Genomic DNA, 27,226 nt, shown 5'->3' with positions numbered 1-27,226 from the left:
GTATTATGCAGCCATAAAGAAGGACAAACATATGGACTTCGCAGCAACTTGGATGGATTTAGAGTCAATCATACTCAGTGATCTATCACAGAAACATGGAGTACCATATGTTCTCACTCATAAGTGGACCTTGAACAATTATAATACTATAAGAAAGGGATTGGCAGCTGGGCTCGGTGGCTCAACCTGTAATCCCAGAGCTTTGGGAGGCTGAGGTGAGTGGACTGCCTGAGTCCGCGGGTTCGAGACCCCCCTGGGCAACTTGGCGAGACCTCATCTCTACGACAAATCGAAAAATTAGCCGGGTGTGGTAGCACGTGCCTGTAGTTCCAGCTACTCGGAAGGTGGAGGCGGAAGGATCGCTGGAGCCCAGCAGGTCGAGACTGTGGTGGCCGGGAGCGGCCACTGCACTCCAGTCTGGGTGACAGAGTGAGATTCCAACTCAAAAAACAACATATGACACTCTGGAAAAGGCACACCTACGGTGACAGTGCAGATCAATGGATGGGCAGAGGGACTGACAGCAGAAGGGCACAGGGAGTGATGTGGGGTGATGACGGTGTGCCACATCTTGACTATGGCAGCAGTGACATGACTGTCCATATATGTCAAAACTCACGGAACTGTACGTATTTGGAACAAGTGCATTTATGGTATGTAAATTATACCTCAACAAAGTTAATAAAAAAGAAAACCCACCCTGTGGCAGAGATCAAAACATTCCCTGCAATGGTCCCGCTTTTCCAGAACAATGGCTCTGAGGGGCCTTCATTCAAAAGATGGGGTCAGACTCAGGGCAGAGCCTTCCCATTTGGCTATATTCCTTGCACAGGGGTGGGGACAAATCACGCTCCAGCCTCCACTTCCTGGTCAACACCTTCACAATTTACAGAACTAGGAACACAGGCTGGACTGCCACTTGTGGGCAGAAAGCCCAACTAAGCCAAGCCTTGCCAACAAAGGTCATGGATGGACTACAAGGAGGTGAGGGCTCCAAGGACCTTTTTGTGTGAGTGGCTGCAGAGAGGGCATCAACTTTCAGGGCGTCATCAGAGTCATCTCTGCTGCTGGGGGCCACACGCCTCCTCAGTGGGGTGCAGGACAAGGATCAGGGCACACCTGCCCGGGTTTCAATCTCACTGCCGCTACTTATCACCTGTGCAGCTTTGCGCTCATGACATAACTTCTTAGTACCTGGGATGGTGGGATGGTGGGAGCATGAAAACAACTACAGGGAAGGCATGTCCAGTAGACTCTGCTATTATAGCACGATGCCACACCACAGTTGGCTTGTCCCTCTCTATGGCGCTTACTTAGCATGTGGTTTTATGGTCCTCTATCTTGGGGGGAGTGCATTAGAGGAGGGCTTCAAGCATCAGTTTCTGAGTCAAAGGCACCGAGTTGGAGTGCTATTCCACCACTTCCTGCTGTGGCCTTGGACAATTCATTTAATCTCTCTCCACCTCAGTTTTCTCATCAGTAAAATAGAGTCCTTCAGAGTGCCTCCCTCCCACAGGCTGCCTACTCATAAGGGAGCCTCGGAAGACTGCTGGGAGAAATGAGAGAAGAGGGGCAAAAAGAAAACTTGATCGTGATACCAATGTGACTGGTGAGCCTCTGGATCCAGCCAGGCCTAAATCCAGATAGATCTACAGGGAGACAATAGATCTCCCTATGGCTTAAGCTCTTCTGAGTTATGACTGAAAGTGACCCTCTTACAAAACCTCTTCCTAGAACAATGTCCCAGCGCTATGGAGTTTCTGGGCTCTCTGTCACTTACCTGAGAGTGAGATTCCTTCTGCTAGCCCGTATGGGAGATAAGCAAAAATGATCATCATGCCAAACTCCAAGGAAGGTGTTTTCCTCAAGTCAATATGCTTTAGCACGTGAATGACAATAGTTAAGGAAAAAGAATCAAGGGCCATTTAGGGAGATGTAGAGAATTTTCTACAGCAAGACTGCCACCTTCCAAATATATAACATAGACAATGTATACAAAAGATTTTGGAACATCCCAAAGCTACAACTGAAAATTTGTCACTGTGGAATTTTTTCTTTGTAGGGAGACTATTTTTTTTTATTTTTTGAGTTGGAGTCTCACTCTGTCGCCCTGGCTAGAGTGCAGTGGCATGCTCATAGCCACCCCAGCCTCAACCTGCTGGGTTCAGGTGATCCTTCTACCTCAGCCTTTCAAGTAGATGGAAGTACTGGCGCGCCACACCGCCCAGCTAATTTTTTGATTTATGCCTGATCAGAAGACTATTGTTATAAGAAGGGGAACTTGGATAAAACACTAAGAAATGTAAATTCTGGAGAAAAACTCTTTTAAAAAAGCTAATTTAGGGCCTGGTGCAAAGGCTCAAGCCTGTAATCCCAGCACTGTGGAAGGTCCCAAGGCGAGAGGACTGCCTGAGCCCAGGGGTTAGAGATCAGCCTGGGTAACTTGGTGAGATCTGTCTCTACAATAAATAAAAAAAAAATCAGCCGGGCTTGGTGGCTCAGCCTGTAATCCCGTGCCTTTGGGAAGCTGAGGTGAGTGGATTGAGCCCGCGGGGTTCGAGACCCACCTGGGCAACTTGGCGAGACCTCATCTCCACAATAAATCAAAAATTAGCTGGGCGTGGTAGCGCGCGCCTGTCATTCCAGCTACTTGGAAGGCTGAGGCGGAAGGATTGCCGGAGCCCAGCAGGTCGAGGCTGCGGTGGCCGGGAGCAGCCACTGCACTCCAGTCTGGGCAACAGAGTGAGATTCCAACTTAAAAAAAAAAAAAAAAAATTTAATTAATTTTAAAAATTAGCTAGGCATGACAGCTTGCGCCTGTAGTTCCAGCTACTTAGAAGGCCGAGGTGGAAGGATCATCGGAGCTCAGCAGGTCGACGCTGGGGTGGCTGTGAGCATGCCACTTGTACTTCAGCCTGGGCAATAGAGTGAGACTTCAACTAAAAAAAAAAACCCAAATTAAAAAATAAGAAAGTGTTTTGGGCCAGGTGTGGTGGCTCAAGCCTGTAATCCCAGTACTTTGGGAGACCGAAGTGAGAGGATTGCCTGAGCCCAGGAGTTCGAGACCAGCCTGGGCAACTTGGTGAGACCTCATCTCTACAATAAATCAAATAATTAGCACACGCCTGTAGTTCCAGCTACTTGGAAGGTTGAGGTGGAAAGATCACCTGAACCCAGCAGGTCAAGGTTGTGGTGGCCATGAGTGTGCCACTGCACTTCAGCCTGGGCAACAGAGTGAGACTCTGACTCAAAACAAAAAACAAATAAAAATGCTAACTTAGAGGTATGGGAAAGTACAGGTGGGGGGAGGGCAGAGGGGCTGGGACTGCAGACGCACTGAGGACAGCCTACACTCCAAGTCCCTCCCAGGGTTGCGTTACCCTCCCACCTCCTCCTCTGACATCAGATGAGCTCACTAATGGGTGCCCACCTTGCTTTCCAGAGTTCTGGGCTTCAAGACTCTGAGAAAGGACAGTTTTTACTGTTTTTGGAGATTTCCAAACTCATGCCTCTCTATATCCAAATCTTTTCCACATGCATATACTGAAGTTCACAGTTCCCATCCGCTCTACTTCTTTACAATAGAGGATTTTCTCTCTCTCTCTCTCTCTCTTTTTTAAATAAAAGAATAAAGAAGAGGAAAAGACTGAGCTGGAAGGTTTCCTTTTCCATGCTGTGTACCGGTACAATATGAGAAGCTGTCAGGCAATTCAATAGAGCCTTTAGACTTCCAGACAAAGGAATTGATTAAAAATTCAATAGGATGACAGAAAAACATGGCTGTAACCAGGCACATCTCTTCCGGCCATCTGTGAAACACACTGCTGGCAGAGGAGCACCAGGTGGTCATCTCCCTGGGAGGCTGAGATGCTGACTTGGGTGCACATGGAAATGGTCTGGTGCCTGTTCCTATTTTAAACTTAATGAATTCTCTACAGCATATGGGTGCCATTGGCCTTAACAAGCCTCTTTCCTCCCCTGGCTGGAAAAGCTTACAGGTTGTTAAACAACAAAACCAGTGCAAATTACTTAGATGGAACACACTTTAAAAGTTCCTTTTCCAAGCCGGGCTCGGTGGCTCAGCCTGTAATCCCGCGCTTTGAGAAGCCGAGGTGAGTGGAATCCCTGAGCCCACGGGTTTGAGACAACTTGGCAAGACCTCATCTCTACAATAAATCAAAAAATCAGCTGGGTGTGGTAGCACATGCCTGTAATTCCAGTTGCTCGGAAGGCTGAGGCGGAAGGATCGCTGGAGCCCAGTAGGTCGAGGCTGTGGTGGCTGGGAGTGACCACTGCACTCCAGTCTGGGCGACAGAGTGAGACTCCAACTCAAAAAATAAAAAAAATAAATAAGGTCCCTTTTCCGGCTGGACTCGGTGGCTCAGCCTGTAATCCCAGCACTTTGGGAGGCTGAGGCGAGTGGACTGGCTGAGCCTGTGGGTTCGAGACCAGCCTGGGCAACTTGGCAAGACCTCGTCTCTACAATAAATAAAAAATTAGCCAGGCATGGTAGCGCATACGTGCGCCCGTAGTTCCGGCTACTTGGAAGGCTGAGGCAGAAGGATTGCCGGAGCTCAGCAGGTCCATGCTGGGATGACCATGAGTATGCCACTGCACTCCAGCCTGGACAAAGGAGACTCCAACTCAAAAAAAAAGTTCCTTTTACTATCCTTCCAGATACAACACTTTCTGTGGGGTAAAGATTTTCTCAATTTGACATTTTCAAATAAAATTAATTTCCAATTTTCTGACTGTGTAAAGTGAGATGGCAGAAAATGAAAAACATCTGAATGTGGCTGTCATACTCTGGGAACTGAGAAGCCCCCAACATCGAATCTAATATCCAACAGTGAAAATGGTTTTTAAGGTTTGGAAAGTGACATCCTGAATTTCACATGTTAAATTTAAGGATCCTTGAGTTTAAATTAGAGTATTTCTCAAACCAAAACTAAGTACAAAAATCCTCCTTCAAAGAAAACCTTAGTCTAAAATTGGCCGCCTGAGGAACAGGAGAAACTGGCTAGAGACAGATGCAATCAAGAATAATCTCAGCACTGTGTGTTCATCACATTAAAAGGATATTAATGCAGAAATTAAGCCAGTGAGAGTGCCGAGCGCTGCTGAGCCAAAGAACATTTTGAGGAAGTAGTCAAGGGCTTGTAAGAATGTTTGCCACCCACTGACATCTGACATATTTTTTCTTGTTAAACCTTCAGCTGTGCTAGGAAATAAAAGAAAACAGAAAGAAGTTAAATGTTATACACAAAGTTCTTAGAAGTGAACTTAGAACGCAAACGGATTTCTTGCTTATCCCCTCATTCATTCGTTCTTTCCATCATTCAATAGGCTGAACGCTTATTTGTTCACCTACTTTGTCCCAGGTACTACGGTAGTTTCTGGGGTTTAGGGAGGACAGCATAGTCCCTGCCCTTACGGAGCTCCCCCAGGGTTAACGAGGAAGAGAAACAGGGAGGACTTAAGACAACCTGGGGAGGGTGAAGGGCCTTAGAAAGAGGGTGGGTGCCCAACTGGGCGGGGGTGCAGGGAGGTACCTGAGAACATGTGGGCTAGGCCTAGGTTCAGGTTTCTGATAAAGAAGAGTTGCCCAGGTGAAGCAAGGAGGAAGAGCACCCAGGCCAAGGGAACAATATGTGCAGAGACAGGGAGGCAGGAGGCAGGGAGGAAGGGAGCCCAAGCACACATGGCATACAGTGGGAACATCCAAGTACCTAGATGAGTAAGGCTGAAACACGGGGAGCAGGATGGGGGAGGGAGGAGATGAGGCAAGGCAGCAGGAAGAGGCAGGGCCTGGGGGAAGGCTTGGGCAAGTCAATGGGAAGTGTCTCAGCACAGAAATCCTGCCACAAAAACTGAAACTGAGGCTGTGGTGCTAAGTCAGCTTAGAGAGGAGATACCCAGAGAAGAAACACCAGAGGGTTCAGGCAGAGGGAGGATTTAAGAAACATGAAGGAGAAAGAACTGAAAGAACTTTCACTGTACCGTAACAAAGTAAAATAAATCTCAGAAGCCATTAAATTCAATGGCTGCTTTTGTCCCCAAAGGGAAAACCATGATACCATCAGCAGGAAGCTGCTCTCAGATCTCTTCCTCTTGTCATTCCACCTCACAAACCCTCCGCCTCTCTCCCTCCTCTACTGCCCTTCTGCCAGGGGTCTGCCTCACTGTCTCTCTCTAGACATCTGTGTCTTCCTACAGACCAGCTCCATTCTCCACTTAATGGCCTGAATGATCCCTTTCAAGTGCATCTCTGATCAGTTACCCACCTGTTCAAAACTCAAGACTCACATCTGTAATCCCAGCACTTTGGGAGGTCAAGGAGGGAGGATTGCTTGAGGCTAAAAGTTAGAAACCAGCCTTGGCAACACAGCGAAACTTCATCTCTACAAAAAATAAAAAATGGAGCCAGGCATGGTGGCATGTGCCTGTAGTACCAGCTATTCAGGAGGCTGAGGCAGGGGGTTGATCACCTGGTTGAAGCTGTGATGAGCCGTGATTGTGACATTACATTCTAGCCTGTGCAACAGAGTAAGACTCCCAACTCAAAAAAAACAAACAAACAACAAAACCTCACGGACAGTCTCCTGATAGTACTAGGAGGAAGCCTGGAGCTGGCTTGGCCTGGCTCCTTCCTGCCATCCTCTCTGACTTTATCTCCTCCTCATTCAGGGTGGGGCCACACGAGCACCCTCTAGGTCAAGGTTCACCTTTCCCTGACCCCAGCTAACTCCCTCATTTGTCCCTCAGAACCCAGGGTCAGTCACACTCTCTCAGGGACACAGCTAGCCCATGTATAGGTTCTGTTGGTGCCTGACTTCTCCTCATAGCATGTGAAGACTGTGTACCGTTCCATTTTGCCACCATATGACCAGGGCCTAAGGTAGAGGCTCACAGAAAAGATACTCAATGCATTTTTGCTGAATCAGTAAATGAAACAAAGAAGCATCAACAATAATACTCAGCTTCATCAAACAGCATGTCACGAACTAAAAGAGAATCTCTGATAAAAGTATAGCTTGGTCAAATAACCTCAAGAGACTTTTCAATATTCACAGCACAAAGTAACACCATAAAGGTTCTGAGAAGTCCGGAATAAAACAAATCTTTCTTCACACAAAAGTTTTCTAGACTCATCCAAATACACAATGGCCCCAACCCCCTTTCCTGCCCAGCAGATCGCAGGTTAATCCTCTCCTTGGGGAATGTGGAAACCAACAAGGGCTTGGATTGGAATAGCGCTTTTGAAGGCCATGTTCGCTGTAAAGTTCCAAAAGGTAGACCCATGGGCCACTATCACAGCTGGCACCCAGGCTGGCTTTTTTTTTTTTTTTTTGAGTTAGAGTCTCACTCTGTCACCCTGGAATGTACGCTCACGGCTACCCCATCATTAACCTACTGGGCTCCAACAATCCTTCTGCCTCAGCCTTCCAAGTAGCTGGAACTACAGGTGCGCACTACCACACCCGGCTAATTTTTGATTTACTGTAGAGATGAGGTCTCGCCTGGCCTGGTCTCGAACCCACAGGCTCAGGCAATCTACTCGCCTTGGCCTCCCAAAGTGCTGAGATTACAGGCTGAGCCACCGAGCCCGGCCTCTGCTTTCTTTTTATACAGAGGACACTGAAGTCCAAAGAGAGTGAGTAACTGAGGTCACACAAAGCATTCACGGCAAATCCAGGGCTGGGTGGATGGTGTCTAAACTCAAGATGAATGAGAGTCGAATCTGGACTCTTTCTGGCCCGGTAATTTTCTACACCTATTTCTTAAGGTGCTGTTTCTTATACCTTAAGTCAAAGACAATACTGCTGCAGGGTCCATTTCACGAGCCTAAGCTGTCACTGGAGAAAACAAAAGGTTTTCTCTGTAGCAATTATTATATGAGTATACTGTAACACATCAAAGCTAAAATTGATGTAAGTAAAGGTAATGAAGAAGCAGAAGACACTTTGCTTTCTTGCACTTCCAAGGTAACAACATCAAAAAGGGGTAATTCACCAGGCATGGTGGCTGAATTCTGTAATCCCAGCACTTTGGGAGGCTGAGGTGACAGGGCTGCCTGAGTCCAGGGGTTGGAGACCAGCCTGGGCAACTTGGGGAGACCTTGTCTCTACAACAAATCAAAAAATTAGCCAGGCGTGGTGGCACATGCCTGTGGTTCCAGCTACTTGGAAGGCTGAGGTGGAAGGATTACCTGAGCCCAGCAGGTAGAGGCTGAGGTGGCCATGAGTGTGCCACTGCACTCCAGCCTGGGCGACAGAGTGAGACTCCAACTCAAAAAAAAGGGTGGGGGCGTTAATTCATTTACACTCCTCTTTCTGTTACAAAGATACATGTGCCAGGTCACTTTGGAGATGGCCGTTTCTGAAGTAAACCCTTACAAACAGGATGGATGCTTCCTTCTAACCAGCGGCAGGTGGCAACAGCTCCCGGGAGCTGGGAGCAGGTCTAGAACGTACCCTTGCTCTTCTGTGTGAAAACGCCCACCAGCCTTCCAGGCCTGGCTCACAGGACATCCTGTCTGAAAAGTCTTCCCAAATCCCCCTTGGTTGCTTTCCCCCCTGGTACTCAAGGCACTGTGTTCATGTCTCCATGAGCACCTTATCCCACGGCAGACCAAATTTGTCAAACCCACCTGATCTCTGAGCAGAGTCTGGCACATATGGGTCCCTCATACAGTGCTGTTGGCAGATGGCCAGTTGTGGTTAGAAGAGTTGGTGGGGTTGACCCCTAGCCCAGTCTGTGTCTCAACAGTGGTAGTGCTGGGGGTAGGAGTAGGCTGGAAACTACATGCATGTAGTCACAGAGCCAACTGTGGGAACTGTCATCAGAGGTGAGCCTGGCCTTCAAAAAGTTCTGGTAAGAACCTCTGACTATTACAAGGACTCCATCACTTCTCATCTTAAAATCAAAATGTTCCCTCATCTTTGGCCTTTCTGCAGCAAAGAGACCTGGGAAAGCTGGAAAGGTCCTACCTCTGCCAGATTTTTTTCTTTAAATAAATTGGAAACAAAGCAAGTGAGTTTAGCTCCCAATGTATAAAAATAACTCATGATTTCACCTCCAAGTTGAGTAAAATTCCTTATCACAAATGTTCAATATGTGTAGCCAGGATACAAGATAAAAGTAAAAACCAGAAAGCTACACAGCTTTCAGAGTACATCTTAAGTGAGAATAAAATATTGTCATCAGATTTTTTTTAAAGGTCTTGCAGCATGATGTTGATGATTTCCTAATAAAGCTACATAAATTGCTGCCAAGGGAAATGTGAAAAAGCCAATAACAGGGATTTAGTTAAATAGATCTTAGTAAATCCGTGGAAAGGAATATTCTGCAACTAGTAAAATGATGCTGTAGAAGACTGTTTCATTAACTCTGTTCAGTGAAAAAGTTACAGTATGGTATTGGGGGTATACACCCATTTAAATAAAATATATGTATATTTATACCAAATTGTTAACCATAATTATCTCTGAGTAGGAGCAATGTGTGTGACTGTTCTTTCTTTTTTGGCTCTGTGCCTTCTAAATTTTTATTATTAAGAATATATGGTCTGGGCGTGGTGGCTCATATCTATAATCCCAGCACTTTGGGAGGCAGAGGCGGGAAGATCATTTGAGTCCAGGAGTTTGAAACCAGTCTAGGCAACATAGCAAGACCTTGTCTCTACCAAAAAAAAAAAAAATCAGAGGCCAGGTGCAGTGGCTCACATCTATAATTCCAGCACTTTGGGAGGTTGAGGCTGTGGTGGTTGTGAGCATGCCACTGCACTCCAGCCTGGACGACAGAATGAGACTTCAACTAAAAAAAAAAAAAAATTAGCCAGACATGGTGGCACACACCTGTAGCCCCAGCTACTCAGGAGGCTGAAGGAGGAGGATTGCCTGAGCCCAGGAGATCAAGGCTGCAGTGAGCTGTGAGGGTGCCACTCTACTCCAGCCTGGGAGAAAGAATGAGATCCCACCTCAAAAAACCCTAACATGTATAACTTTTAAAACAAAAATGGGGAGACACCTCTTATCAGCAAGGGTGCCTGAACAAAGCATATTTGTATACCTAACCCTTAACTGTAGCCCACAGTATCATAATAAAAAATATTGATTAAAAAACAAACAAAAAAAAACCCAAAAAGAGACTAGGCCAAGCGCTGTGGCTCACACCTATAATTCTAGTACTTTGGGAGGCCAAGGTGAGAGGATTGATTGCCTGGTCCCATGGGTTCGAGACTAGCCTGGGCAACTTGGTGAGGCTTCATCTCTACAATAAACCAAAAAATAAGCTGGGTGAGGTGGCACGTGCCTGTAGTTCCAGCTACTTGGAAGGCTGAGGAGGAAGGATCACCTGAGCCTAGCAGGTTAAAGCTGTGGTGGCTGTGAGTGTGCCATTGCACCCTAGCCTGGGTGACAGAGTGCGACTCCAACTCAAAAACAAAACGAAACAAAATTTTTGTTTTTAGTTGGGAGTCTCACTCTGTCATACAGTGAGCCAGATGACAGAGTGAGACTCTGACTCAAATACATAAGTAAATAAAATTTGAAAAACCCTATAGCCCTTCCCCTATCCAGACCAAATGCATCCAAAGCTCTGGTAGGGGGGGCTCGAACGCCATACTTCATGAGCGGCCTCAGTGATGCTAAGGAGCTGGGCTCACAAAGCACACTAAGAGGTCCATTAGGCCGACTCCTCTCTCCTCATCGCCCCAGACCTGACTATTCCTGTGGCACAGCAAGGCTCGTCAGGACGGAGATGTGGGGAAGGCGGGGGCAAAGCGATCACTGTGGCACAGCAAGGCTCGTCAGGACGGAGACGTGGGGAAGGCGGGGGCAAAGCGATCACTCAGAGCACACACACTGTGGGAACACCTGACCCTGCGGTACAAGGACCTTTAGTTCTGTCCCTGGAGAAAGCAGTTTCTCTCCTCTCCCACACATACTTGGTCAGGACGATGGAGACTGCATCGTTGAGGATACTTTCTCCAAAAACCAGCATGTTGAGCACCGGGTCCACATGAAGTGCGTTGAAAATCGCAATGGTGGCCACTGGATCGACAGCAGAAATGAGGGAGCCAAATGCAAAACTGTAAGAGAGAAGGGAGGGGAGACTATAACGCGTGTCACCTGGTCCACATATCCTGCATTCAAGTCAAAGACCGTAACATACAGCAACACTACATGCTAGAGCTGAAACAGCTACATAAGCTGGCATATTTCCCCACATATCTGCTAGCTGCCAGGGCTGGCAGAGTGGTGGAGGCCTATATTAAAGTGAGCTGTCAGGAATGGCCTGGCTTCTCACCATCACACCGAGCCTTTCCCTGACCCATGACAGACGGAAGACTTTTGCTTGGATAGGTTACATACTGCCCAGCCCTCTTGGTCAGAGCAGCTAGAGTCAATGCCCATGAGCTCCTGGTCTGATCTCTGTTCTGCCCCTTGCCACCAGGACATCAGAGTGCCATCTCAAATTTGTCTCCACTCAGATTTGCAGCCTTTAAGAAAGTACCGAATGCCAACAGCAACTCCACGTGCTTCAGGGGTGGGGACTCGGTGGCAGATACTAACATGATGCTGTCTCCCAATAAGGCCAGCAGCCGACAGTACCATGAAGATCTTATCACTTCCAACAAGGATTTACTAATAGTCTCACATGTTCCAGGCACCTTGGCTAATAACAGGAAACCTACCATGGCCCCAGGACTGTTCTAAGCACTTCACACATAGTGACTCATCAGTCCACATAGCAACTGTATGAGAGAGTGCTACCACTGCCCACAGGACAGAGGAAACTGAGGGACAGTGGGATGAAATAACTCATCCAAAGTCAGTCAGCCAACAAGTGGCAGAGCTAGGATTCAACACAGGTTATCTGATCAGAGTCGGCGCTCTAACCAGAATGATGGATACAGCAATATCCAGAGACTAAAACACATTTAGAAAATGGCCAGTGTGAAACAGGAAACAAATCAGGGTGACACAATAAACCAATCTGGTGAGGAGGTGTGTGTGTGGGAGCCACTTAGGTTGGGGGTCAGGAAAAGCCTCTCTGAAGGGATGACATGTGAGCAGAACCTACATGACAAGCAGCAGCTGGCCAGACCAAGACCTGGGGGAAGAGGTGACAGCAATGACTCCCGAGGTGGGAGCAAGCTTGGCTGCCTGAGAAACTGAGGGAAGGTGTGTGTGGCAGCAGGGGGTGAGGCAGGAGTGAGTGGCAGGAGATGCTGTTGGCCGGCAAGGGAGCAGGCCCAGTTCCTGGGGGCCTCGTGGGCCACGTGGGTCTGGGGGTTCATTTGCCCAGTCCGCTCACTGCTTTCTCATAAGTCTTCAGCACCCTCCAATTGTTATGCCTGGCATGGCTTTCTTTCCAGGATAGCAGAATGGGTGGGTCCATCCCTTCCACAACACCAGACAAAACACAGGACCCCAAGGCACAGCCTGCACCAGACACGAGCCAGAGGCTGTCACCTGTGTCCCACCCTCACCAAGTATGCACCCTGCGAGGGAAGGGGACACTGGACCCAGGAGCCTTCATGGGCAATCGCTTGACACCAGGGCCAGGGTGAAGCGCTGACCAAGGACATGCCTGGTGCCTTGCCAGGTTTGGTTCTCTTCGTCAATCAGTGATTAGGCCTCTAGTTTCCATGGCAGCTCTCTGTTAGCGTGACTGATATGAGTTCATCCAGGACAGCTTTCAGATACCAGGCTGAGGAATACATCCCACAAAACGGTCGCAGCTTGGACCCCAGTTCCCAGACCTCACCTGACCTCACAGAGGTTATCACAAGCACTTGAGCTGCAAGGGGTGGCTGCTAAGCTTTTGTTGTGGGTATATTTCCAGGATCTGCACTGATCATGGCCCAGAGACACTTGCAGAAGGCAAGCAGGCAGGAGAAGAGGAGAAAGGAGAGAGGGAGGGGAAGGAACTCCAGTTAACCTGGAGCCCTCCTTTGTCAGCGGCTCGTCCTCAGGCCCTTGTCTTGCAGTCCAGACCAAGCTTGTCTCTTCTCGTATTCCCAGTCCCATCAACCACAGCACCATTACAAAAGGCCACGAAGGAGGGATACCTACAAAGCGTATCATGAAGGGATAAGGGTAGCCAGGGACGCAGACCTGGGGCCTGTGGCAGGCCAGGCGCTGTGTGCTGACACAGTTCAGTGACCTCTTCTCAGTCCCAAGCAGGGCACAGGAGGGCGGACGGCCACAGTTCTCCCTGCTCAGCACCCATACATCCTAGTCTTGGCAACACACCTGAATTTCCCTTTGGGGAGCTGCACTCTCCCCTATTCTCCATCCCTGTAGTCACGTGGGGCTCTAGGTGTGTGCATGGGGCCGAGCTTGGTCAGTGCACCATTGCCAGGTACTCTGCCAGCCAACTGGGAATGGGTGGTTCTTTCGGCTGAACAGAATGTGATGGGAGCCTGGTGCCATCGGTGCTGCCATGTGGGGTCAGCTACGGAGACGAAGGCAGGCAGGGGAGAGCCGAGCCAAGATGCAGCAAGAGGAGGAGTCCATCACTGTGGCCCTGGAGGCTGTCGCCCCCAGAAGTCATTACCCAGGGGACACTTTGGTTCTAAGAACCAACACTCTTCTTTTTGCTTAACCCAGTTTGTGCTGGGTTTTTGTTGGAAGGGCCTGGCTGATGCACCTTGTCACGTCCTTCTGACATCCTGAACTGGAACTTGGAGAGCAGAAAGTAGCAGGTAAACTGAGGAATGGAGAGGATGGGCAGATGGAAGATATGAGTAGAAGCAAACACAGCAAAACATGACCACAGAGTCCAGGTGGTGACTGTATGGGCATTCACTGTACAGTTATATATCTTCTATATGCTGAAATGTGTATAATAAAGTTGAAGTCCAGACAGTTTTGTAGAAATCACAAAACACACCTAGCTTTGGCTGGGAATTTAAGCTGAGGTGGGGTATTTAAAACAGTAAGCCTAGAAAGTCAAAACACAAGCCATCTGAGTCACTGAGACTTGCATCCAGGGTCGCTTAACCTGTCCATCAGCTGTCCTGTCTCACATCGTCAATATGAGCTCAGTCTTTCAGAAGGCCAGACTAGAAGTTCTACTTAAAAATGTGTTTTTTAGGCCGGGTGTGGTGGCTCACGTCTATAATCCCAGCATGTTGGGAGGTCAAGGTGAGAGGACTGCCTGAGCCCACAGATTCGAGACCAGCCTGAGCAACTTGATGAGACTTCATCTCTACAGTAAATAAAAAAATTAGCTGGGCATGGTGGTGTGTGCCTGTAGTTCCAGCTACTTGGAAGGCTAAGGTAGAAGGATCACCTGAACCCAGCAGGTCCAGGCTGCGGTGGCCGTGAGTGTGCCACTGCACTCCAGCCTAGGTGACAGAGCGAGATTCTCCAGCTCAAAAAAAAAAGTGTGTTTTCTTCATTTCATCACCTCAAAGCATAGCAACATCAACAAAATGAAAAGGAAACCAACTAAAGTAGTGAAATAATTTAGGATATCTAAGAGTGAAATCTCTCTCCAGAATATTACTAAAACAAAATCTGTGCAACAGTTACTTTTTTTTTTTTTTTTAATGTATAGATGGGATCTTGCTATGTTGCCCAGGCTGGAGTACAGTGGCTATTCACAGGTGCTGTCCCACCACTGATCATCATGGGAGTTTGACCTGCTCTGTTTCCAACCTGGGCTAGTTTCCTCCTCCTTAGGCAACCTGGTGGTCTTCCACTCGTGTGAGGTCATCATACTGATGCCAACTTAGTACAGACACCAGCATGGCGCACTACAGCCCAGAACACCGAGGCTCAAGTCATTCTCCCGCCTCACCTCCCCAGTACCTGGGACTACAGGCGCCTGCCACTGTGTGCTGCCAACAAAGTTATTTTTATGTTTTCTATAGTGCAGAGGCTGCAAAAAGTGGTCTGTGGTTCTCATGGTTGGCTTGCATGGTGTACTTGAATGAGACATTGTCAACATTTAAAAGCTAGAACATTTTCTATAAAAATCTAGAAACCAGTCAGGCAAGGTGGCGCATGCCTGTAATCCCAGCACTTTGGGAGGCCAAAGCGAGAGGATTAACCTGAGCCTAGGGGTTCAAGATCTGCCTGGGTGACATGGTGAGACCTTGTCTCAATAAATCAGGAAAAATTAGCCAGGTGTGGTGGCGCACGCACTGTAGTTCCAGCTACTTGGAAGGTTGAGCAGAAGGATCACCTGAGCCCAGCAGGTCAAGGCTGCAGTGGTCATAATTATGCCACTATACTCCAGCCTGGGCGACAGAGTGAGACTTTGACTCAAAAATAAAACATAAAAGCAAAACTAGAAACCTAGGCTCTTTTGGAAAAAACGATTTGTAAATATCTAGTAATTCTGGGCACAAATTTCCACATGGTAATTACCAGGTGGGCTGTGAAGTGGCTGTCCCCCTCATGCAGGGGGTGCTTTCCCAGTGGCCCTATCCCATCTCTGGACTCACACCTGGACAGCTGCCCTCTGTTCAGTGTTCTGCCAGCCGCTGTGGCTGCATGGGTTGGCAGCCCCAGAGCAGTCCCTATCCCTGGGACAATCACTTTCTAACAGCAAAGGAAGCATCTGCACATAGAGAGAGAAACCCTACCTGGCTCTTAGTCAGTCTGTCTACGGCCTTCTGGTTTCCATGGTAGCTGGAATTCTCTTCCTTTCCTTCCCCTGAACACCCCAACCGCAGATTCAACTCAACTTGTGAACAGTTGTTCAGCAGTGTCTGTATCTCTAACCAGTCACCCCAAATGCTGTGATACCTTCCTTTACTAGACATTTCTTTTTACTTGCAAAATGCCTATAAAACACAGGACATCAGTTCTGTTTCCTGCTCCTATGGAATAGGAATGTGACTTTTGCTACTTGTTTATATAAACTTTCTTGCAACAAAAGTTCCAAAATGTATGTCCTGGACTAGGGTAAGGGGTGAGAGGCGGTGGAAACGGAATTAGACTTGGTATCAAAGGCACCTTTCCCATGAAAAGAGTTCCCAGATTCTAGTCCCAAGTCATCGAATTGCTGCGAAAGCTTGAGAGCTCTGGCTGGCCCATGGCCAGGACCTGGCACTGAACACCAGCACCCCAGCCATGCCACAAGACCAGACCAAGAACAAAGGCACACAGCACACAGGCACCCAGCAAGGCTGTGTACTCTCAGCAGGGAGCCCAGGTTGCACTCTGTGTGGGAAGCCTAGGCTGCACTCCATGTGGGTACTTCTCTTCAGTGCTAGATCTGGTACCTTCTGAGAGACAGCTGCCGAGGCTGCTTCTCACTGAGTCAATTCCGGAAATTCCTGCAGAAGGCTCATGGGAGAATGAGAAGCTGCAGAAGGACAAGGCATCCACAGTAGAGGCCTTGGCCCTGCCTGCTTCCTCTACCCTAGCCCACCCCAGCTGGGTGGGAACCTCAGAGCAAAGTTTCTGCCCTACTTCCCCCTCCATCCCTAATCCATCAAGAAGACAACTTTTCATTATGGCTACTGGAAAGCCTTAGAAATAGTAAGAGGACAATGGCCCAGTGTATGTGTATGGGGGCAGGGCAGCTTAATGAACAGAGTATCCCCTCCAAAGCTTAATCTAAATCAATCATCTCAATGAGCAATGCTCTGACTAGAGATCTTCAAAGTCTTCAATATAGTTTTCATTGATTTCAGAGAAACAAATTAATTGAAAGTAGATGCCACAGCAAAATTCTCAGCAAAAACAGAGACACAGAGAGAGAGAGAGAGAGAGAGAAAGAGGGAGAAAAAGGGAGAGAGAGAGAGACAGATGCAGAATAGAAGAGTGCCACACCCAGCAAGCAATATGGAGAAAGTTTCCCCAGTCTGGAAAGCAGTCACATGGGTGTTACAGTATGAAAGATTTACCTGTCTGTCATGTTGAGTTTAGAGATTACATCAGCCTGTAAAATAAAACACACAAACATACAGACACAAAAAAAAACCCCTGGAGAACAGCCAAGAAGATTAAAATGTCCATTAGCACTTTATTAAAACTAATAAGGACATTAATCTTCAGTCCCCAAACCACTTGAAAAACAAAGAAGGCTCCTAAGTTTGAGTTGAAGCATGCATTCGACCACCATATCAACAAAGCATGGAAGAGAATGCCACATTTTTCAAGCCCAATTAACTGCAGTTTTCTTCTCTAAAGTTTCTTCGCATTTAATACCAGCAGCTGAGCAATGACGAAAGTTGCATGACAGACATTTATTCTGGTGCCATAAGGGCAGCAATAAGGATGGAAATCAGATGGATGGGCTTTAGCTGTCAAGAGGAGAAAGCAGCTGACAAACGTCACCCAAATGCCTGACCCTCAGCTTAGTTTTCTTTTTTTTTTTTGAGTTGGAGTCTCACTCTGTTGCCCAGACTGGAGTGCAGTGGCCGCTCCCGGCCACTGCAGCCTCGACCTGTTGGGCCCCGGCGATCCTTCCGCCTCAGCCTTCCAAGTAGCTGGAATTACAGGTGCGCGCTACCACGCCCGGCTAGTTTTTTATTTATTGTAGAGATGAGGTCTCACCAAGTAGCCCAGGCGGGTCTCGAACCTGCGGGCTCAGGCAATTCACTCACCTCAGCCTCCCAAAGGCGCGGGATTACAGGCTGAGCTACCGAACCCGGCTAGCGTAATTTTCAAAAGTGGGACAGGCAAACTTTCTGCAATTGGCAATAAAGGAAAAGAACTGTGACATGCATGGATATGCATAATGCAAAACTACAGACACTACCTTCCTAGGGATGTCTGGTCTAAATCCATGCAAATTAATCTGAAGCCCAAAGTACAGAACATCTGATGGATACCACTGGAAAGTAGTCTAGCGATGTCAGGAAATTCAGAGTATCCAATACTACAGGTAGACAGTTTAGAATTGAGTGAACAGGTTCAGAATCATCTTTGATTTTAGCTTTTCCAATGCTAGCAGAAAAGCACATCTTTGATTTAAAATGCAAGTTTTTATTAAAAAATTGTTCAACCCAGATTCAGTCTACCTGACAACACAACTGATACTGCTGTCATCTGAAATTCTTGATGGTATATACTCTATTTGTAGGCATTCCAATTTAGGACAATATAGATTGCAAACACAATCAAATAATTTTGGAGATTATGGAAAAGATTCACTCAATTCCAGAAACCAAAGTTCTTGGAGGCCACTTAGAAACACTCTAACATGCCTTTAGTGTGCCTCATTTGAAGGTGGGATTTCCTTCCAGGAAGGCATTTACCCCGAGAGTGAAGTCCAGGCCCCATGAAGTGTCCCTGCCCCACCTACCCATCTCCCTGCTCTAGCTCTAAGAGTAGAAGATTTTCAAAGATGTTTTTCTTACCTGACCCAGAAAATAAATTCCTCCACCTACTACAAAAGCGGAGATCGCCGTCCCAAAAACAGCAAACAAGGTGATGGAACCAATATTTTGAAAGAAGTTACCCTGTTTGAAAGCAGAAATCAGAGAAATGATTAGAAAAGCTGGTCCAGTCAGGTGTGGTGGCTCACGCCTATAATCCCAGCACTTTGGGAGGCCAAGGTGAGAGGACTGCCTGAGTCCACAGGTTTGAGACCAGCCTGGACAACTTGGCAAGACCTCATCTTTACAACAAACCAAAAAATTAGCCAGGCGTGGTAGTGCCACGCCTGTAGTTTTAGCTACTTAGAAAGCTGAAGTGGAAGGATCACCTGAGCCCAGCAGATCAAGGCTGTGGTGGCCATGAGTGTATCACTGCACTCCAGCCTGGGTGACAGAGTGAGACTCCAACTTAAAAAAAAAAGAAATCTGGACTGAACATCTTAGTGTAAAAACTAAGGTAGAAAACTAAAAATTTACGTTTTTACAAAAACTTTATTAATAAATGTAACTCTTAAGTTCTTAAGTGATGTTATCTACTTAATTTTCTGCCTACACTACTTCACCCTGTGTAAGTCTCAAAGCAACCTGGGAGGTAGGGTTTGGGGGGGCGGGGGGTTGTTTCTCATTTCTACTTTACCAAAAAGGAACCTGTAGGGGGCAGCGCAAGACCAGACCTGTGTCTCTAGCTCCTCTCTCAAGGGTTGGCCTAACCTTAGCTTGCCAAGTGTCACAATTTAAAAAATCACATTCATAAAATAACTGTCATATCACTAATATTTTAATTAAACTTGAGTCACCTTATTTTAAAACTACATACATTTATATTTAAAGAAAACTCACAGACAAGAAAAAAAACCCAGGCTCAAAAATGAGAAGCTCACCCAGAACCTAGTAGGCCAAGGCAAAGAAAGTGGAGAAGCAGGGCAGGAGTGCAAGAATGGGGGGAGCAACTGCGGCATGAGGCAGGGAGGGATGGGATGTCAGCCTGGGAGCCAGTGGAAGAGGCATAGACTGGGGGAGCCAGGGAAGATCAGCTGGGGGCTGAGGCCCAGGACAGGGGCTGAGAGGGCAACGCGGAAGGCGTACGGGGCCTCAGGAGGGACAAAGGCCCTGCAGGTGAGCTGAGAAGTGTCAGTCTGTGCCGGCCAGGAGTCAATGCGTCATCTGTGTGACACTTGAGATTACTTTGGCCATCTTCCTGGACACAGAACCTCTCTACAGAAAGCACTGGCTCCAGGAGCCACGCTGCCTAAACCACCAAAGCAGCTAACTGGTCATGTCTGCTCCTCTCTAGAAGTCAGGCCCCACAATCCAGCTTCTGACGGGCTCGCCTGGGAGGGAATAGAGCTGCTAAAGAAAAACCAAGTTTCTAAGAAACCTGCCTCACAAACGTGAGAACCCATCAGGACAAAAGCACCAGTGTGTGCCTGTGTCTCACCTTGTGTAATGAATATCCAGATTCAAAGATAATAGGTGGAAGCAAGAGGAGGAAAAACATATTTGGACGAAACATTTCTTCTTCCTGTAAACAGAAAACAGGCATTTTCAGAGGCATGAAATTTGTATGATTAAGAATAAATTCGCCAGGTGAAGTGGTTCAAGCCTGTAATCCCAGCACTTTGGGAAGTTGAGAAGAGAGGATTGCGAGTCTAGGGGCTCAAGACCAGTATGAGCAATTTGGTGAGACCTTGTCTCTACAATAAATCAAAAAATTTGCTGGGTATGGTGGCGCACATCTATAGTTCCAGCTACTTGGAAGGCTGAGGCAGAAGGATTGCCTTAGCCCAACTGATAGAGGCTGTAGTGGCCGTGAAGGTGCCACTGCCCTCCAGCCTGGGGAACAGAGTGAGACTCTAACTCAAAAAAAAAAAAAAAAAAAGAACAAATTCATCAGTAGAGAGTCAAAACAATTCTTCTTTCAGAGCTTGGCCAAGTGGAAATGGATCATATTTCAACGACCACCTGAAAATCAAACCAAGCAGGAGCGACCATAAATAAATAAATAAATGCAAAATTAAACTACATTTTAAAACGTAGAATAGCTGGGCTCGGTGGCTCAGCCTGTAATCCCGCGCCTTTGGGAGGCTGAGGTGAGTGGATTGCCTGAGCCCGTGGGTTCGAGACCCGCCTGGGCAGCAAGACCTCATCTCTACAATAAAATCAAAAAATCAGCTGGGCGTGGTAGCGCATGCCTGTAATTCTTGCTACTCGGAAGGCTGAGGCAGAAGGATCGCCGGAGCCCAGCTGGTCGAGGCTGCGGTGGCCGGGAGCGGCCACTGCACTCCAGTCAGGGCGACAGAGTGAGACTCCAACTCAAAAAAAAAAAAAAAAAGTAGAATAAGTGACTTAAGAGGCAACCAGCAAAAGAAATGGCACAATAAGCTGCTTCCAAACAGACAGTAGTATTTCCAAACAGATAGTAGTAAGGAAAGAAAATTAATTTTAATAAAGAAAATTTCAATTCAGATAGAACATTTCCAAAAACAAGTCCACAAATTAGAATCCTCCAGGGAAAAGGTCATGGCAAACCCTAAAATAATCTACTCAGGCCAGGTGTGGTGGCTCACGCCTATAATCCCAGGCGAAGTGAGAGGATTGCCTGAGCCCATGGGTTCGAGACCAGCCTGGGCAATTTGGTGAGACCCTCCATCTCTACAATAAATCAAAAATTAGTTGGTGGTGCATGCCTGTGGTTCCGGCTACTTAGAAGGCTAGGATGGAAGGATTGTCTGAGTTGCGGTGGCCGTGAGCGTCTCACTGCACTCATACTGGGCAACAGAGTGAGACTCCAATTCAAACAAACAAACAAACAAACAAACAAACAACAAAATACAATCTACTCAGAGGAAGAGTAGACTGTACACCTGGTGAACACAGCCCTGCCTTCTTTCTGCCCATCACAGATGACTACCATTTACCTAAGTCTGACTGTGATGAAACAATCCCAAGTTGATGCCCTTTCGCCTCAGGACGTGGCTAGAATTCTAGAGCTCTGTCCCTGCATGTCAGCTGGTTTGTGTTGCCATCAAGGAATACCTAAGGCTGGATGAGTTACAAAGGAAAAAGGCTTATTTGGCTTACAATTCTGCCATCTGGAAAAGTTCTAGACTAGTTTTCTGGTGAGGGCCTCAGGCTGCGTGAACAGTGAAGGGGAGCCAGGGAGTGCTGAGATTCTGAAGGGAGGAGTCAGGCTCTGCATGGCTCAAGCCTGTAATCCCAGCACTTTGGGAGGCTGAGGTGAGAGAATTGCCTGAGTCCAGGAGTACGAGACCAGCCTGGACAACTTGGTGAGACCTTGTCTCTACAATTAAAAAAAAAAAAAAAATTAACCGGGTATGGTGGCATGTGCCTGTAGTTCCAGGTACTTGGAAGGCTGAGGTGGGAGGATTGTGTGAGCCCAGCAGGTCAAGGCTGCGGTAGCCATGAGTGTGCCACTGTACTCCAGCCTGGGCAACAGAGTGAGACCTCGACTCAAGAAAAAAAAGTAAAAAAAAAAGAACCACCTGTCAGGGAATGAACAGAGCAGCACTCACTCACCCGAGAGACCTGCCCATGATCCAAACAACTGCCCTTGGGCCCTACCTCCCACCCTGGAATCAAGCTATACCATGAGACCTTTGGAGGACAAATACCCAAACCACAGCACCAAGTTTTCAGATTCAAATATTAAGTGCAACTACGAAAAGGGTTTCTAGAGTATAGCCATCTTCAGTGGGATGAAACAATGAAAATTTCATTTTCTATATTAACATATCTCTTTAGGTGGTTGGAATTTGGGGAAAATATATATTGGTCCTCAAGCCCAAAGTACCTACATGTAATACACAGTCTATTTAAAACTGCAAAATCAGGCCCTTTTCCATATGAATATTTTCATGTCACAATCTTAACAGTCTGATTTCTCGTTAAAATCCTTATTCAAAAAAATGCCTAAATGTATCCTTACAGATGTACAGCTGTTACCATAAAGACTAAAATAACATTCAAAAAAGGCTCAAAATAGAAGCAAATGATGACTTCTGAAATGCCTTATTAAGTCTTAAAATAACAGCATGTACAACAAGCTCATGACTCAGACTGGGACAATGTGAAAAGAAACGGGCTGAGCTCTGTGTTTTGTGGGGCAACCTGTTTTCAGGATTTGTGCAGTGAGACCACTGTATAATAGACCCTTTCGGCATTTCAAAAACCAAATCTCCCTGGGAAAGGGAGAACCCACCTGTACTGCACAGTGCCCCCCTCGCCCCCACCCCATACCCCAATTCATGTCCATCAGGAACCTCCAAACGTGACCTTATTTGGAAATAGGGTCTTTGCAGACAAAATTAAGGTAAGGATCTAGACGAGATCACACTGGAGCAGGGTGGCCCCTACACGCAGCACCTGAGAGACAGAACAAGACACAGAAACATGGAGAAGAAGGCCATGTGAAGACAGAGGCAGAGACAGGAGCTATGCGGGCACAGCCAAGGAATGTCTGGGCCACCAAAGCAGGAGGAGGCCATGCAGGATTCTTTTCTAGAGCCTTTGGAGGGATTTCCAGGCTCCAGAACTGTGGGAAAATGAAGCTCTGTGGTGTTGAGCCACCTAGTCTGTGGTCACCTGTTACAGTAGTCCTTGGAATTCATCACCTTTCAATGGTGCCACAAAGGGGTCCACACTCTTTCAGCAATGTCTCTCCCAAAATGACCTGAGGTGGACTTTAGGTGGCACCAGAGCAGTGGATGTCAAATACAGCTGACCTCACGGACTGAGCAAGGCAGCCCCTTTCAAGCATCTTTTCAACACCAAATAAATCAAAGACAACTTAGTCTGGCAACACCATGTCTAAAGCCTTGCTCCAACGTGCTGATCTCTCTTGACAGAGTGCAGACCTGACCTTGGGGACTTTAGCAGGCATCTGCACTACTTCGTTTTTATTGCCTGTGTAAAACACTATTGTTTTCTGACTTAGAACAGTGTTATAATGCTGCCTTTCAAATAAAGATATATGGCACCCAGTGTTCATTGCAGCATTATGAGCCAAAAGGTGGTCACGATCCAAAGTTGCATCAACAGAAGAATGAATGGATGAAAAAGATGGTACAGACGTACAAATGAGGACTCTCCAGCCAAAAAAAGAAACAAAATTCTGACACATGCCACAACCTGAATGAACCCTGAAGACACTGTGCTAGGTCAGATAAGTCAGAAACAAAAGGACAAACACTACTACTTCCATAATTTTACACAGTTTAGTAATATTTTAAAATCAAACTTAAGTGAGGTACCTAGAACAGTCAAACTCACAGAGACAGAAAACAGATTACAGGTTGCCAAGAGCTGGGGAAAAGGAGGAACAGTGAGCTGTCGTTTAATGAGTACAGAGTTTCTGTTTGGGATGATGGAAAGCTCTAGAAATAGTGATAATGGGTATACAACACTGTGAATTTTTTTTTTTTTTGAGTTGGAGTCTCACTCTGTCGCCCAGACTGGAGTGCAGTGGCCACTTTCGGGCACCGCAGCCTCGACCTGCTGGGCTCCAGCGATCCTTCCTCCTCAGCCTTCCGAGTAGCCGGAATTACAGGCATGTGCTACCATGTCCGGCTAATTTTTTAATTTATTGTAGAGATGAGGTCTCGCTGCCCCAGGCGGGTCTCGAACCCGCGGGCTCAGGTGTGAATGTATTTAATCCCACTGAACTGTACCCTGAAAATGGCTAAAATGGGCTGGGTGTGGTAGCTCATGCCTGTATCCCAGCACTTTGGAAAGCATGGATACACTTAGCTCACTACAGGCTCAAACTCCTGGGCTCAAGCAATTTTCCCTTGAACCCCCTAAGCACTGGGATTACAGGCATGAGCCACTATTGCCCGATCTTCCTTGTTTTTCTATGGACCACTGCTCACTGCACATCTGGTATCCAGGCAGGTGTCCTGTTTCCCACTCTGACTTTCCACAAATGCCTCCTCTTCCAGAAGCCTGTCTCAACTATCCAGCCTAGAAACCCTGCTTTTCTCTGAGGTCAAGCACTGGGTGCCTACATGACTCTTTAGATACTCAATCAGATCTATCACTCGACTTTGTTCAGTTTTCTACACTATTAAATACATGACTATTATTTTATCTTGAAAAGTAACATCTGTTGGAAAAATAAATTCAGTAATACTAACACACATAAAATAAAAAGTGAAAGATAATCCCCCACTCTCCTCCTCCCAAAGCTCAAGCAGGGTCACAAGCAAAGGTTTCTAAGGGCTTGGCCCAGGAAAGAGCCTTGGTGCCTCTGATGGTTGCTGGGCCTAGTGGGAAGAACTGCTTCTTTTTCAAGAGAAGTTAGTTATGTAAAACCTTCAGAATTTTACACAGATTAACAACACTTTAAAATCATGCCAGGTGTGGTGGCTCATGCCTGTAATTCTAGTACTTTGGAAGGTGGAGGCAAGAGGTTTGCCTTGAGGCTAGGGGCTCGAGACCAGCGTGGGCAACCTGGTGAGACCTCATCTCTAAAATAAATTTAAAAAATTAGCTGGGTGTGGCGGTGCTCACTTGTGGTCCTAGCTACTTGGAAGGTTGAGGAGGAAGGATCACCCTGAGCCCAGTGGTCAAGACTTCGGTGGCTGTGAGCATGCCACTGTACTCCAGCCTGGGCATCAGAGTGAGACTCTGGCTCAAAAAAAACAAAAAACAAAAAAAAAACCCCAAAAAACAATACTTTAATACTTTAAAGTCAAATTAATAATCTTTGAATGTTCTTAAGTCAATTCAGATTTTGATCAATTTAAATGAAATCAAACAAAACTGCCTGGTGGGCAGCACCTACACATCAGTTATATCCAGCAGAGGAGCAGAGAGAGGGTTTCAGTCTATAACCCTTGCCCTGGACAACCCGCTCTTGGGATAAATGTAATCAGGTTGCAGGAAGGCAGAGACAATGCATAACCAGCCCCTGTTTCCATTTCCTCCCAGCTGAGAGGAGTTTCATCAATACCTGAACTTCAATAAACATTCTGAGAATTCATTTAATACATAAAATATTCCATTACAATTATTTATAACAGTTTCAAGTTGTGTTTTAGGTCAGACTATAAGGCTTGTTTTGCAAATGTTACACTCTAGAGTGTCACAGATGAATTAATCTCAGCAACTAGAAACTGCATCAAAATAGGAGGGGCTTAAGTGGGATACATTTTTGCCATACAACTCTTTATTATTTTGAAATGGATCTTATTTCCCTTCACAAAATCAATTGTGTAACACACTCACTGTCCTCACTTTACTCAATATGGATTTTCAAGGTTAAGTTGAAATTTGAGCTTCTAATTAGTGCTCATGCCCCAAGATAATGCCCATATCCTAAGAACCATTGTGTAAACACAGGGGATGCACACCAGCAAGCTGAGGTCAGTGTGGTGTGGTGGAGAAAATACTGAATGTTTAGAGACTCAACTCAGTCACTTTCTGTCTAGTTCTGTGACACTGAATATGTCTCAAACTCTTCTGTCTAGCTCTGTGACACCGAATATGTCTCAAACTCTCTGGGTGTCGCTTTCTTTATCTGTAAAAATGGAGTAATGGCCAGGTTCAGTGACAGCCTATAATCAAAGCACTTTGGGAGGCCAAGGTGAGTGGACTGCCTGAGCCCGTGAGTTTGAGACCAGCCCGAGCAACTTGGCAAGACCTCCTCTCTACAATAAAATCAAAGAAATTAGCTGGGCACACTAGCATGCGATTATAGTTCTGGCTACTTGGAAGACAGAGGAGGAAGGATCACTGGAGCCAAGCAGGTTGACGCTGGGGTGGCCGTGAGCATGCCACTGCACTCCAGCCTGGGCAATGGCGTGAGACTCCAACTCAAAATAATAATAATAATGATAATAATAATAATGATCATAATAATAATAATGATGATGTTGATTGCTACCAATTTCATTTTGAAAGCTGAGGATAGTACGCATGCTGTAGAGCTTGCATAGTACTTCCTATACTTCAGCTCATGTTGTCTCGAACAAGTGGGCTCTGGCAATCCTCTTGTTTCCACTTCCCAAAGAACTGGTATTACAGGTGTGAGCCACCAGACCCGGCAATCAACATTACTTAATGTTTAATGCTAGAGTCTTTTCCTGCCTAATGAAGTAGGTTAGTCTAGGATTATCAAAATGTAAATAACAGGCCAGGCTCGGCGGCTCAGCCTGTAATCCCAGCACTTTGGGAGGCCAAGGCGAGAGGAGTGCCTGAGCCCACGGGTTCAAGACCCACCTGGGCAACTTGGCAAGCCCTCGTCTCTACAATAAATCAAAAGTTAGCCGGGCGTGGTAGTGCACGCCTGTAGTTCCAGCTACTTGGAAGGCTGAGATAGAAGGATCGCCAGAGCCCAGCAGATTGAGGCTGTGGTAGCTGGGAGCATGTCACTGCACTGCAGTTTGGGCGACAGAGTGAGACTACACCTCAAAAAAAAAAAAAATGCAAATAACAACAAAACATAACACTGCCTGTTCCCAAGTTCACTTAAAATGGTGTGAATCTTACAAAATGCTAAAAAATTAATGGGGCCAAGGGCTGAGACACACACCTATAATCCAGCACTTTGGGAGGCCAGGGTGGCAGGAGCTTGAGCCCATGAGTTCAAGATCAGCTTGGGCAATATAGCAAGACCTTGTCTCTACAAAAAATCAAAAGAATTAGCCAGGAATGGTGGTGCACACCTGGTGAGGCTAAAACAGAAGGATTAGGATTGCTTGAGCTCAGGAGGTTGAGGTTTCAGTGAGCTGTGATCGTGCCACTGGCATTCCAGCCTGGGTGACAGAGTAAGACCCTGTCTCAAAAAAAAATAATAGCCGGACTTGGTGGCTCAGCCTGTAATCCTGCACCTTTGGGAGGCTGAGGTGAGTGGATTGC

The 27,226-nt window shown here is 46.8% G+C and overlaps 1 protein-coding gene across 5 annotated transcripts in view; it reads right to left on the bottom strand.

The window, feature by feature from the left end:
• Nucleotides 1–27,226, bottom strand: part of SLC9A8 (solute carrier family 9 member A8) — an 82,317-nt gene that overhangs the window by 23,363 nt on the left and 31,728 nt on the right. For 4 of the 5 annotated variants that reach the window (XM_008061941.2, XM_021714406.1, XM_008061940.1 and 1 more), the window contains exons 5-10: nucleotides 19,788–19,871; nucleotides 18,332–18,433; nucleotides 16,874–16,908; nucleotides 10,949–11,092; nucleotides 5,083–5,221; nucleotides 1,781–1,886 (exon numbers count right to left, since the gene is read on the bottom strand). In XM_008061941.2, the coding sequence (XP_008060132.1) occupies nucleotides 1,781–1,886; nucleotides 5,083–5,221; nucleotides 10,949–11,092; nucleotides 16,874–16,908; nucleotides 18,332–18,433; nucleotides 19,788–19,871 (610 nt within the window). Of the gene's footprint in view, nucleotides 1–1,780; nucleotides 1,887–5,082; nucleotides 5,222–10,948; nucleotides 11,093–16,873; nucleotides 16,953–17,319; nucleotides 17,321–18,331; nucleotides 18,434–19,787; nucleotides 19,872–27,226 lie in introns of all 5 variants that reach the window. The other variant, XM_021714404.1, reaches the window with a different exon arrangement.

Source organism: Carlito syrichta, unplaced genomic scaffold, assembly GCF_000164805.1.
Source record: "Carlito syrichta isolate Samal-C Ts95f unplaced genomic scaffold, Tarsius_syrichta-2.0.1 Scaffold305642, whole genome shotgun sequence".
NCBI classification, from domain to species: domain Eukaryota; kingdom Metazoa; phylum Chordata; class Mammalia; order Primates; family Tarsiidae; genus Carlito; species Carlito syrichta.
The sequence above is the reverse complement of the archived record's forward strand: the minus strand, read 5'-3'. Positions and strand labels throughout refer to the sequence as shown.